General features: G+C 35.3%; 2 protein-coding genes across 3 annotated transcripts; both read left to right on the forward strand.

The window, feature by feature from the left end:
* The first annotated feature begins 396 nt into the window (after window positions 1-396).
* Window positions 397-4,665, forward strand: LOC108806029 (protein MALE DISCOVERER 1). Of its 2 annotated transcripts, none has more exons than XM_018578045.2 (14): window positions 397-724; window positions 947-1,301; window positions 1,380-1,512; window positions 1,597-1,668; window positions 1,747-1,890; window positions 1,992-2,141; window positions 2,233-2,313; window positions 2,423-2,472; window positions 2,571-2,999; window positions 3,087-3,277; window positions 3,353-3,485; window positions 3,565-3,719; window positions 3,813-4,004; window positions 4,095-4,665. In XM_018578045.2, the coding sequence occupies exons 2-14, from the start codon at window positions 1,202-1,204 to the stop codon at window positions 4,350-4,352; spliced, it is 2,088 nt and encodes a 695-aa protein (XP_018433547.1). In that variant the 5' UTR covers window positions 397-724; window positions 947-1,201; the 3' UTR covers window positions 4,353-4,665. The 2 variants fall into 2 exon arrangements, with proteins under 2 accessions (XP_018433547.1, XP_018433548.1); XM_018578046.2 differs by having other exon boundaries at window positions 2,233-2,307.
* A 4,359-nt stretch (window positions 4,666-9,024) lies between these two features.
* On the forward strand, window positions 9,025-10,647 carry LOC108806030 (CBL-interacting serine/threonine-protein kinase 20). The gene has a single exon (XM_018578047.2). It carries the CDS (start codon window positions 9,214-9,216, stop codon window positions 10,519-10,521), a length of 1,308 nt encoding a protein of 435 aa, XP_018433549.1. The 5' UTR covers window positions 9,025-9,213; the 3' UTR covers window positions 10,522-10,647.
* Window positions 10,648-12,269: the final 1,622 nt, after the last annotated feature.

Here is a 12,269-nt window from a genome sequence, read left to right on the forward strand (position 1 = left end):
ATCTTCAACCATTGCAGGGAAAATACGTTTTATAGCATGGACACACCGACACAATTTGTTTACCATAATAATCTTATGAATCTATGATCAAAGTTTAACCGGACAAGTGCTTGGAAAAATACTAAAATAGTGGGATATATTTCTGCTAATCTTTCCCGCCATATATAAATATATGTCCAGGGACATTGGAAGGAACTAGCGCAAAATGAATTATTTCTTTTTTATTTTCTATTTAATGAAAATTATGAATTTATAGTAAAAATTGTAGATTTATTTAATACTTACATGTATGCGTATACACATTTCTATAATTATGGAAAACTTAAAGCAAGTTAATAGCGACTTACTCATTGAATTGGGAGTTTCGAGAATAAAAAATAGAGAGAGTTTTGTGGGGGAAAATTGTTAGAAAGAATTAAAAAATAGGAAAAAAGATTCGCAGAAAGAGAGAAGTAGAGAAAGAAAAAGGAGAGAAAGGAGAGAGAACCCACCACCCTTTGGCCCTGGAGAGACCAAAGATGGTCGAAGAGAAAAAACTCTGAGATCATCATCATCAACATCCTGCAAAAACAAGGGCAAGTTCAACAAGAAATCAGAAAATATATTTCAATACTCATTATAATTCTCTTTATAAAATCATTTTCGCTTCCTGGGAAATATTTTAGTTGTTGATTCCCTTTTTTTTGGTAAACGATTCCCGATTTGTTTGTTAATATTCTTTAAGGTAAATTTGCTTTCTTCTGATTATATGTTTGATTTTTATACATTGTTTCCAAATGTTCTTCATTTATGAGGGAGAATGATTTTCTTTTCTTTTTGGAATTTTTTGTGGGTTCATATTTTCTTCACGTTGCTTCTTCAAGGGGTTATTCTTATTTTTTTATTATTATTTTAAAATACTAATTTTTGATATTTCTTTTTTTGTTTGTTTCATGTTGGCTTTTAGGTATTAAAAGATTAACAAGAAGGAGAGAATTTCACGAGTTGTTGACTCTTGAAAATTCAATTTTTTTTGATGATTAGGGTGTTGTGCAATAAATTTTGCAAACAATGAGAGACCCTTATTATTATTCAATCATCAACCTCGTCCTTCTCTTCTTGCTGAGGATTCTGTAAAGTTCGCAACAACTTTTTTCATTTTATTTCTTTATTTGTTTATTAGAAAAAAAATTCTGGAGATTTTGTATAGCCATTACCTGAAATGGGTTGTCGATGGAATCCTACTGGATTTCAATACTCTTCCTTTATGTTCTTGGTCATTATCCTTCCATCTTGTTCCTCATTATCCCACAATTCTGAAGGTAAAACATATCAACAACCTTTTCTCAATCTTGTCTTCTTTGGAATGTCTTTGATTGAATTGTTCTTGAATGTTGTAGGATTTGTGTTGTTGAAATTCCGGGAAAGAGTTGATTCTGATCCTCATGGAACTCTTGCGAATTGGAATGTATCTGATGATCATCTGTGTTCTTGGTTTGGTGTAACGTGTGTCGACAATAAAGTCCAGATGCTGTAAGTTCCTGTTTTTTTTTTTAATTATGTCTTTGTGATTCTTGTCGCAATTTATGATGAAATATTTTTGGTTTGGTTCTGTAGGAATCTTAGTGGATGTTCTTTGGGAGGAACTTTAGCTCCTGAGCTAAGTCAACTGAGTGAACTAACATCTCTGTAAGGGGAATATTCTTGCTCTGTTTCTTGAAAGAACAAGAACTCAAAACCAATTCTTGTTTTTGTTTTTCTGTGTAGGATACTAAACAAGAACAATCTCTTTGGTGAAATTCCAAATGAATTTGGCACGTTCCCGAGATTGAAGTTGTTGGATTTACGAGATAATAAGTTAAACGGAGCAGTTCCACTTGAGCTAACCAAGATGTTGTCACCAGAGAACTTGTGAGTCAAAAGGCTTGTGATGCTTCTTTTTTCTGAATTAAACCAAATCAATGTATGGACAAGAGACTAACGTTTGTTTTTGTTTTTTTTGGTGGATTCAGGTTGCTTTCTGGTAACAAATTTGCTGGTTATATGAAGATAAAGTTCCTTAGACTTCAATCGATATATAAAGTCCACTTGAACAAGCATCGAGAGCTGTCTTCTGCTTCCAATGCTGTCTTCGACTGTGTAAATAGAAAACTTGGATACTGGTAAATGAACTTTCTGCATTATAGATGTTGATTTGGAGAAATCTTTACACAAATGTTTCAATGTTTTAATAGAACTTTATCTATTTGACAGTGTTTCAAGGAGAAGATTGTTAAGACTTAACAAAGCAAAAGCATTTGTATTGCGGATTAAAGCAACTACAAGACAGTACACGAAAGCATTTTCCTTTTTCAAAATATAAAATTCAATATCTCAATCATTTTTGTTTGATTTTGTATTATTTTCTTACTGATTTTCTATGTCCATGTCTCTGTCTGTTCAGGCTGCTAAGGGAGCCTCACGGGAAGAATAAAGTCGTGACTTATCACCCAAGTAAGCAAAAAAAAAAAAACAACAACTGAAACTTCTCCTTTTGAAACCCATACGCTGAAATGTAACTCATGCTTTAATTTTATTTCCCTTGTTGGCAGGTTCTATAGAGAACGGAACTAGTATGTTCAAAAGGCGTGAGTTACTAGAGGGAAAAAGTAACTTAGAAGCTATGCCTGCGCCTGATGCCCCTAGTCCTTCTCCTCAGATCATAACAAACGTGTTTCCTCGAAGCAGCGGGTCTTTTCCTGCTTTAGCTACTGCAAAGAAGAGAATACCTCCATTGGTCCCTCCTCTTCCTCCAACAGATGAGAACAACAACATAAGCTCTGATCCCCCGAGGCAATTTGAAGAAGAATTCACAGAAGGGTCTAAGAATGTTTGGTTATATGTTGTTATCGGCGTTGCTGCTCTCGTAGTGGTGTTGATAGTAATAGCTGTTATATTCTTCTTCCCGAAAAGAGCAGTGAAGAGTATAGGTCCATGGAAGACTGGTTTAAGTGGACAGTTGCAGAAAGCTTTTGTAACTGGTAAGAAAAAAATGGTGTTACAACTTTTTATTTATTTTATTTTTGGTTCTCTTTTAGGTTTGACATAATGTGAGAAATGTTTTTCAGGTGTACCGAAGCTAAACCGGTCTGAATTAGAAACAGCTTGTGAAGATTTCAGTAACATCATTGAAACATATGATGGTTACACTGTCTATAAAGGAACTTTATCAAGTGGTGTTGAGATTGGGGTTGCTTCAACCGCGATTTTGGAAAGGAGAGAATGGTCAAGATCCATGGAAATGACTTACCGCAGAAAGGTAACACTCTAAGGATCATATCTTTCGCCTTTTTCGAAGAATCTTGATTGATATTGGGAGAGCTCAAATGTGCAGATTGATACAATGTCAAGAGTCAATCATAAGAACTTTATAAACCTAATTGGTTACTGTGAAGAAGATGAACCATTTAATAGGATGATGGTTTTCGAATATGCCCCAAATGGAACTCTTTTCGAACATTTACATGGTAAACATCTAAATGTTCATCTTGGTTGCTTATTAGTTATTATAATTATCATCAACCATGTTCATCTTTTCTTGTTCAGATAAGGAAATGGAGCACCTTGATTGGAGCGCGAGGATGAGGATTATTATGGGAACCGCTTACTGTCTGCAACATATGCACGAGCTTAATCCGCCAATGGCACTCTCTAAACTTACTTCAACAGCAATCTACTTAACCGATGATTATGCAGCAAAGGTTCTTGCTTTCTTGCTTAACAAGAAAACTGTTTCAATGGTTCTTGATTGCTTGTGTAATAAACCACTAAATGATTTATTCTATTTTTTTCAGGTCGGAGAGGTTCCTTTCGGCTCACAAACTGGACTTAGATTGAGAAAACCGACAAGTGGTGATTTAGACAAATCTGTATTGCCATTACCAGCTGAACCAGAGACTAATGTCTATAACTTTGGAGTATTAATGCTTGAGATGATCTCTGGAAAACCCACAGATTCAGATGAGGAAGGATCAATTACAAAATGGGTACTTAAACTCAAAAATAAGATCACATTTTTCCCATTTGAAATTGACATGACTAGTGTAACACTTCCATGATTTTTATTTTTTGAACAGGCATCAAAGTATCTGGAGAGTGATAAGTTGAAAGATATGATAGATCCTACATTAACAACGTTTAAAGAAGAGGATCTTGAAGTTATTTGTGACGTGGCAAGGCATTGTCTAAGAACTGACCAGATTCAACGACCAACAATGAAAGATGTGATTGAGCAACTGAAAGAAGTAATCAACATTTCTCCGGAACAAGCCACACCGAGACTCTCTCCTCTTTGGTGGGCAGAGCTTGAGATCTTATCCTCTGAAGCTACTTAACCAGAAGAACCATTCTCTCTCTCCTCCTCCTCCACCTCCTCCTCCTCTCTCTCTCTTCGATTGTCAAAAAAAAGAGGTTCAGGTTTACACGCTCTTTCTCTGTCTCTTTCGCTCTGCTTACAGTAAACATCGTCGTATGTTAAAAGTTGTATTCTTTCTTTTTTTTTATTCTTCATATTGAATTTCTTTCTTGTTTGGTTTTGATAGTGTATTTGGATCCAGATAATACAACGATGTGTCTGTATAATTGTATTCTACCATACATATACCTATTACGTATACGTATTTTATGGTGAAATGTTGTTGTTAACTATTTAAGTATTAACTTCGGTCTTCTGAACTCTGCCCTTCTGTGATACTTTTCATTTGTATGTGAAGTGTTTTTTTATTGATAGAGGTATATGACATTATTGTTTGTAGCACTTTGGTTTCCTGTTACAAGTCTCCTAAGCCAAGAGATTTGAACATTAACTTCAAAATATTCCAAATAGCGGTTATCATTGCTTATTATAGTCACATTGCTTCAGGTCTTGGAAAACCAATTTTGTCTCACAAACTACATGCAAATGGGGAAAACAATTTTTTGTTGAAATGATTTTTTTTAAATATTTGATTGTATTATTAATTTTTCGAAGCAAAGAATTCTAAACAACGAGAACTAGTAAAATGAATGTAGAAAAGTGATACAATCAGTAGGGTTCCAAACTAAATTAACACACATCTATTTTGCTTATGTATGCTAATAATTTTTCATATAAGAGCATCATATTTGTTTCTGGAATAGTTAAATCTTAATGGAGATAATTTTCGTACTAATACAAACACACCACGCTTCAGACTGAATTAAGAATGATTTGTACTTTTTAGTACTTCAGTAGGAGCTACCGAGACAATATACCATTCCATATAATTTCATACTGCTTTTCAGAGTAACCATAATTTCTAACAAGATCTTTATCACCATCAAATGAAGAACCATCAACGATTGAATCCAGTAAAACCTGTCGCCACCATCCACAGTAGATATCAATTACCTTTTCTAAACTGGTTTAATTGAACCAAAGTTTTTGTCTTTCCAAATCTATTGTAAGAACCATACAAAAGTACTATCAAAAACTTTACCAGATTCAAAATAAAGTGACAATCAGACAAACTAAGTGAGCGGAAGTAAAACAAATCAAAGAAAGAGAAGCAAAAAAAATCATGCAAGCGGATGTCCAAGCTACGGAAGCCTCCGGTCATCGACTTGAAACTATAGAAAGTCTCTCTTTTTCTCTCTTGACGGCTAGGTTTTTCACCAACCAATTTTTTCGAATCTCACACAACCCTTGAAGTTAGATAAAATCCTTTCTAGGTTAATTGCATATGACAACAAGCAATAAAATATTTACTTTGTTGACTCCAGCAGCAAAATTTGCTGAGCATTGGTATGTTAATAGCTTCTGCAGAAAAGGGAGCATATCTTCATCAATAGCCATGATTTTGAGTTTGAAGAAATCTCTTATAATGCATGACTGCCTCCTTTTGATATCTGGGAGCTTGTTAGGATTTTCTCCGGCGTCATTGTTCAGGAGTTTAATGGTGTTCCGAGAGGTTCTAGTTTGCAAAGAACGATGAAAAGATGGTGTTTTAAATCGCCAGCCTCCAGCCACCTTACACATGATTTCTGATGAAAGAACTTTTCTTCAATGCTGGCTAATTTGTTCCACTTATCTGAGGCTTCAGCCGCTGCCGCAAAGGTAGCCGGAGTAGGGTCCAATAAAACCATATTTTGACAATGACACATCTCCTCAAATGCTTGCTTTGTTCTATTAGCTAGGTCTTCATTATGTGTGTCTTGTTCAACACTCTCAAGTCATATTTTAAAAGCTTCAACTTAGCATGGAACATAATCAGTGCAGATCGAGAGTGGTGAAGCACTGAAGTAGTTTCCCACATTCTTTGAACAGTTAAGAGAAAATCATGATGCTCTGTGAGATAGTTAAAACAAAACTGAAAGTTCTCCTTCCTCATTTTAATTAAGTGAGAGATTAATCACATATCAAGCATGATCCAATATTTCTACTTCTTTAAATCGGCCAGAGGATTGAGGAAATGCCTGAAGCCATTGACCATTAACTAGAGCTCTATCAAAGCTTCTTTCCAATAAGATCTTCATCTCTTTTATTCCACTAAGAAAAAAACGCCTCCAACTAAGCCAGATCAATAAGATTTCAGTCATTCACATCCTCTTGAAATTTCCTAATTCCTACCTGATTGTACCGAGATGCGCCAGCTCGAGAGTGTTCACCTAAAGAGATGATTACATTAAAATCACCTATTACTATCCACGGCATATCAAGATTCATATATGCTTCCTCTGTTCCCATTAACTCCATCCATAATCTTCTTCTTTACACTTCATAATTAGATGCATAAACTTCCGAGCAGATGAACTGCTCATTTGTCTCTAGAATCTGAAATTCACACGTGATGATGACCTGTGAGCTGATGTGAAGCTTAGTGAAAACAACCTTATCAGACGAGCAAAACCAAATAATTCCCAACCAATTGAGTTCATAATTCACTATAGAAGTCCAACCCAGTAGAGCTTTCTTCCAAACACTTACCATAATTTTCCTGTTAAACTTGTGTCTCCAACAAACACCCAAATAAAAACTTCTCTTCTTGTAACCATCTGCTAAAGTCTCTATATCTCTGTGACATATTAAATCCACGTATATTCCATGTGAAAAAACGTCATAACTTCCAAGTGGAAGTTTTTTATGTCGCTTGGATCATTTCTAAAGTTCTTGGAACAAGCAGGAAGTTGCTTACGGAGCTTGATACTCGTAGCAGGGCTAAGCTTTACTCCCTTAGGTGAATCCTTCGATTTCGTACCAATAAACTGCATATCTAGAACCACCTCACCTTCCTCGATTTCTCTTTCTTTGTTTTCCTCAGTCTCCTCTAACTTATCAGAAGCACTGAATCTGGAATGTGAGATTATAACATTATCCCCATCCTGAAAACCATTTAGATCCTCTGCAATCCTCCAATTTTCTGAGGGACGTGGACTATGAGACTGCCTTCCCACTAAAACTTTCCTAAGTCACTTGCTGGATTTGAGGTATTTCCAGACTCAAAAGCCTTTGTTCGATATATCTCCAGCCACAACATGGAAACTCTCGAGCTCCTGGAGAAATTCGTTGACAATGTTACGGTTTGTGTTTAGCTCATAGCGCAAAGTACCATCTCCATTGATGATAACATCTGAAACTTCTTTTTGAACCTCTTTTCCTTGCTTTTTCTGTAATACACTTATGTTTTTGGATTTACAATTAGTTCCCTTACGCCGCCAAGCCTTGCAAACATTACACTCCACTAAGACACGAGCCATATCAAGCCTAGTGCATCTTTCTATATTAGGATGCAGTTTAACAAACTTTCCTGTTCCTTGGCCCATACACAATTGTTAACCGTCCGACCAACGAATAGCATATTTTAGAACACTGGTCACTACATAACATATATATTTATATAAGTTTTTAATACGGTAAATATTCTCTTTTGAAAAACTTATACATATTAAATTATATATGATATAAAGTAATGAACACCAAGTTAAGAAATTTATAATTCTTACTTGGTTGTATATTAAAATAATTTTCCTCATGTATATATATTTTCTGCTGATTAGTTATAGAATTCATGAAAGATATGAGCTATTGCCCTCAAAGTGGTGGGCTAGTGGTAGGACGTCTCTTGGCTAAGGGTGCAACTCCCACGTCATGGGTTCGATTCTCCTCCCTTGCTGTTAACAACACTTTGTTGGGAAATCTGTCAATTGGGCTTTGGCCCAATTGGTTTACCTGGTAGGCAGAAATACAGGCGGCCTGTCTACCCCCTGGCATTAGTCGGAAGGCATTTCAAATTTGGGACAGGCAGTATGGTGGCCCAACTTAGATTTCATGGATCTCATGGTCCGTTCGACCCGAGTCCGCTCGGAGCTCATGGTGTCCGTTGAACCGTTGAACCGCGGGAGTTAATCCACAATGTAGCACTTCGGTGCGTTGTTACCGGGGCCGACCGGATCAGCCAATAGGGTTTATCAAAAAAGATATGAGCTATGTGTGTATCCCACTTCGGTTTACGTGGAAACGTGAAGTTCAACAAAATTTTAATAAAGGAAGCACTCATATTTTTTTTTATCTTTTAGAAATTTAGTTTTTATATTTATGTTTTTCTTTGTATAATATTTTTTAAAAATGATTAATAAAAAATTCTAGCTGTTCAACGCAAATATGACGCATATATGTCGGAATTGACCGTATTTTAGTATTCTAAATACATCGCAATAATTAAGAATTTAAATGACATCTAATTTGAAATATAAATTAATAGTACCTAATAATTATGTTTTGCTAAGCAAAAAAAAGTTTGGAGATGACAAAAAGTTATATTTTGGAAATTTCATATTTATCAATCTCGTGAATCTATTATATAGCCCCCAAAATTAACTTTTGGAATATTTAATATATACGGAATATTATCAAATTTTCCTCCACTATAATTAGTAGATCATAACGATCACATGTTTTTAGGAACACCTACTTCAAGCAATCACCTGAGCCACACAAATCTAGATTTTTGCTCTTGATTTTTTTAGAAATACTATTTTTATATATGAAGATTTCGAGACACAAGGAAAAGAACAATTGGAATTTGGAATTTAATGTGTTCTTCTCCTCTCGTGAACATTTCCAGAATCTGAGCTCTCTCTCTTCTATTGGAAGAAGCATAACCAAAAAAAGTTATTCAACAGCTCTTCCTCTGTTTTTCTTCAATTTAGATTGTTCTCCAAGAAACAAAACTCGAACCAATGGATAAAAACGGCATCGTGCTGATGAAAAGGTACGAATTAGGCCGTCTTCTAGGTAAGGGCACTTTCGCGAAAGTGTACCACGCACGTAATCTAAAAACAGGAGAAAGCGTAGCGATCAAGGTAATCGATAAGGCGAAAGTCACAAAAGTCGGATTAATCGATCAAATCAAACGTGAAATCTCGGTGATGCGTCTCGTCCGTCACCCAAACGTCGTGTTCCTCCACGAAGTCATGGCGAGCAAAACAAAGATCTATTTTGTGATGGAGTACGTTAAAGGCGGTGAGCTTTTCAACAAAGTCTCTAAAGGAAAGCTCAAAGAAGACATTGCTAGAAAATATTTCCAGCAACTGATTGGAGCAATCGATTATTGCCATAGCCGCGGAGTTTACCACCGTGATCTCAAGCCAGAGAATCTGCTTCTAGACGAAAATGGTGATTTGAAGATATCTGATTTCGGGCTCAGCGCGTTGAGAGAGTCGAGGAAACAAGATGGCTTGCTTCACACGACATGCGGAACACCTGCTTACGTGGCGCCTGAAGTGATCTGCAAGAAAGGTTATGATGGAGACAAAGCTGATGTTTGGTCTTGTGGAGTTGTGTTGTATGTGCTGTTGGCTGGTTTTCTTCCGTTTCATCAACAGAATCTTGTCGAAATGTATCGGAAGATCAAGAATGGCGAATTCAAATGTCCAAACTGGTTTCCACCTGAGGTCAAGAAGCTATTATCTCGAATTCTTGATCCTAACCCTAATTCAAGAATCAAGATTGACAAAATCATGGAGAATTCTTGGTTTCAAAAGGGTTTCAAGAAGATAGAGGCACCCAAATCGCCTGATAGTCATCAGATCGAATCACTAATCAGCGATGTGCATGCAGCCTTTGCTGTGCAGCCAATGTGTTATAATGCATTTGACCTGATCTCTTCGTTGTCTCAAGGATTTGATCTCTCGGGGTTGTTTGAGAAAGAAGAGAGATCTGAATCGATGTTTACGACAAAGAAGGAAGCGAGAGAGATAGTGTCGAAATTTGAAGAGATAGCTACGAGTAGTGAGAGATTCGAATTGAAGAAGAGCAATGTAGGAGTGAAGATGGAAGATAGAAGAGAAGGAAGAAAAGGACAACTCGCGATTGATGTTGAAATATTTGAAGTGACAAAAGGTTTTCATATGGTTGAGTTTAAGAAAAGTAAAGGTGATACAATGGAGTATAAAGAGTTTTGCGATGGTGAGCTTAAACCTTCCTTGAAAGATATTGTTTGGAAGTGGCAAGGAAACAGCAAAAATACCAACGAGAATATTTCCTAATGTGATAAAATGTGTTTTTTTCCTATTCGATTTCCTTTTATTTGAGTCTTTTGATATTTGTGTGTAATATCTCTGAGATTTATGTAATGGATTCGCTGCAGTAGTTATCACATAACAGTATCTATATTTTTTGTTTGTTCGATATACACAAAGCTCGAACATATAAGAATGTAATAGAAGACAAGTAAAACAAAAATAGTTTTTTGGTGGTCTAAGGGGCTGACTGGTTTTCCCGCTACCACCCGCAAACGCAGCTTTTGCGGTTCATAGCGGTTGTTGGCGTTTCGAAACAATCACAGAAAACGCTACAAATCGCTTCAAACCGCTCCGAACCTCTTAAAATCAAAAGCTGGTTCCAGCTAGCGTTTGCGGTTGCGGGCGGTTGCGGGAGGGTAAATTTTTTTTCTTTAAAAACAGAATAAATAAAAATAATACTAAAAATATCCAATAAATTTTTTAAATTGAAATAATAGAAATTGTAAAATGTATTCATATTATATTTCAATTTATATTATAAAAATTCAAAACTAAAATATTTTCTATAAATTTTTAAAATTGAATAATATGATTTTATAAATATAAATTTTATATTTATCATATTATTATGATTTTTAATATTTTTATAATTATATAAAATGTAAATATTGTTAAATTATTATTTAACAGATGTTGCGTTTGATAGTTTACCAGTCATAAGAGTCCCGCAAACGCAACAATTTCTAACAGCGATACGAGTCGTACAAATCTCTAGAAAACGTTTAAAATCGCAACCACCCGCACCCGCAAACTCCCGCAACCGCAACCGCAACAGCTGCGATTACACCAGTCAGGCCCTAAATCGTTTATGGTTAAATAAGAGGGTCGTCCGTGCTATAAGCTTAATCGCAAAATAATAGACTCGACCGTTGGGGCTGATGTCATCATACTGATTAGTTCCAGAGCCGGTCCAGAGAGCAAGCCGCCTCATTAGTTTGGATGTCATAATCCACGGTTTAGGTAATCCAAGCCACCCAAGCCATGGTTTAGGCATCCAAACTAATGTGACATATTTTTTGAAAAAAAAACATGTTAGTATTTATAGACGAATATTTTTTGTAGAGAGATTTTCAAGATCGATTACCTCAATACACTCATCAATCAAGTTCTAATTCCTTTGAATCCAAATTTGATTAATTCCAAAGATACGAAAAAATCTTTTGGATTTTTTTTTTTTGCTTTTAAAAAGGTAACAAATGCAAGTGAGGATACATTGATGGTATTATGCTTGAATTTAGAACTTTTTTTAAGGAGTGGTACGTATTCAGACATAGCTGTGATGGTTTTTTTTTATGGAAGTAAAGATTTTTCGAAAATCAATACCCAAAAAAGTTTGAAAACCTATTGAAATTTTCGATTTTTTTTTTTTGGAAAAAGGAGGACTGTTATCAAAACATAGAAATTTCTTAACGCATATTGTTGAACATTTCGGTAACGATCACCATAACTGAATAAAGTATTTCGAAGTTGGAGTTGGTAAAAATATATTTGTTGTCTATCATGCCACAAGAAATGTACATACAATGTTGGTTATAATATCAATTGAAACAAAAATGGTTGAAAGACTTGATTATATAAACTCAAAAATGGTGATTTATAAAAATGGTTTGTAAAAAAAAATGTAAGAAAATCTATATTTCAACGATACATGTTCTTAATATCACCATTTTTTTATAAATAGACTATGGACTTTGATTTTTTTCAATAAAAAT

This window comes from Raphanus sativus, chromosome 6, assembly GCF_000801105.2.
Source record: "Raphanus sativus cultivar WK10039 chromosome 6, ASM80110v3, whole genome shotgun sequence".
Lineage (NCBI taxonomy): Eukaryota > Viridiplantae > Streptophyta > Magnoliopsida > Brassicales > Brassicaceae > Raphanus > Raphanus sativus.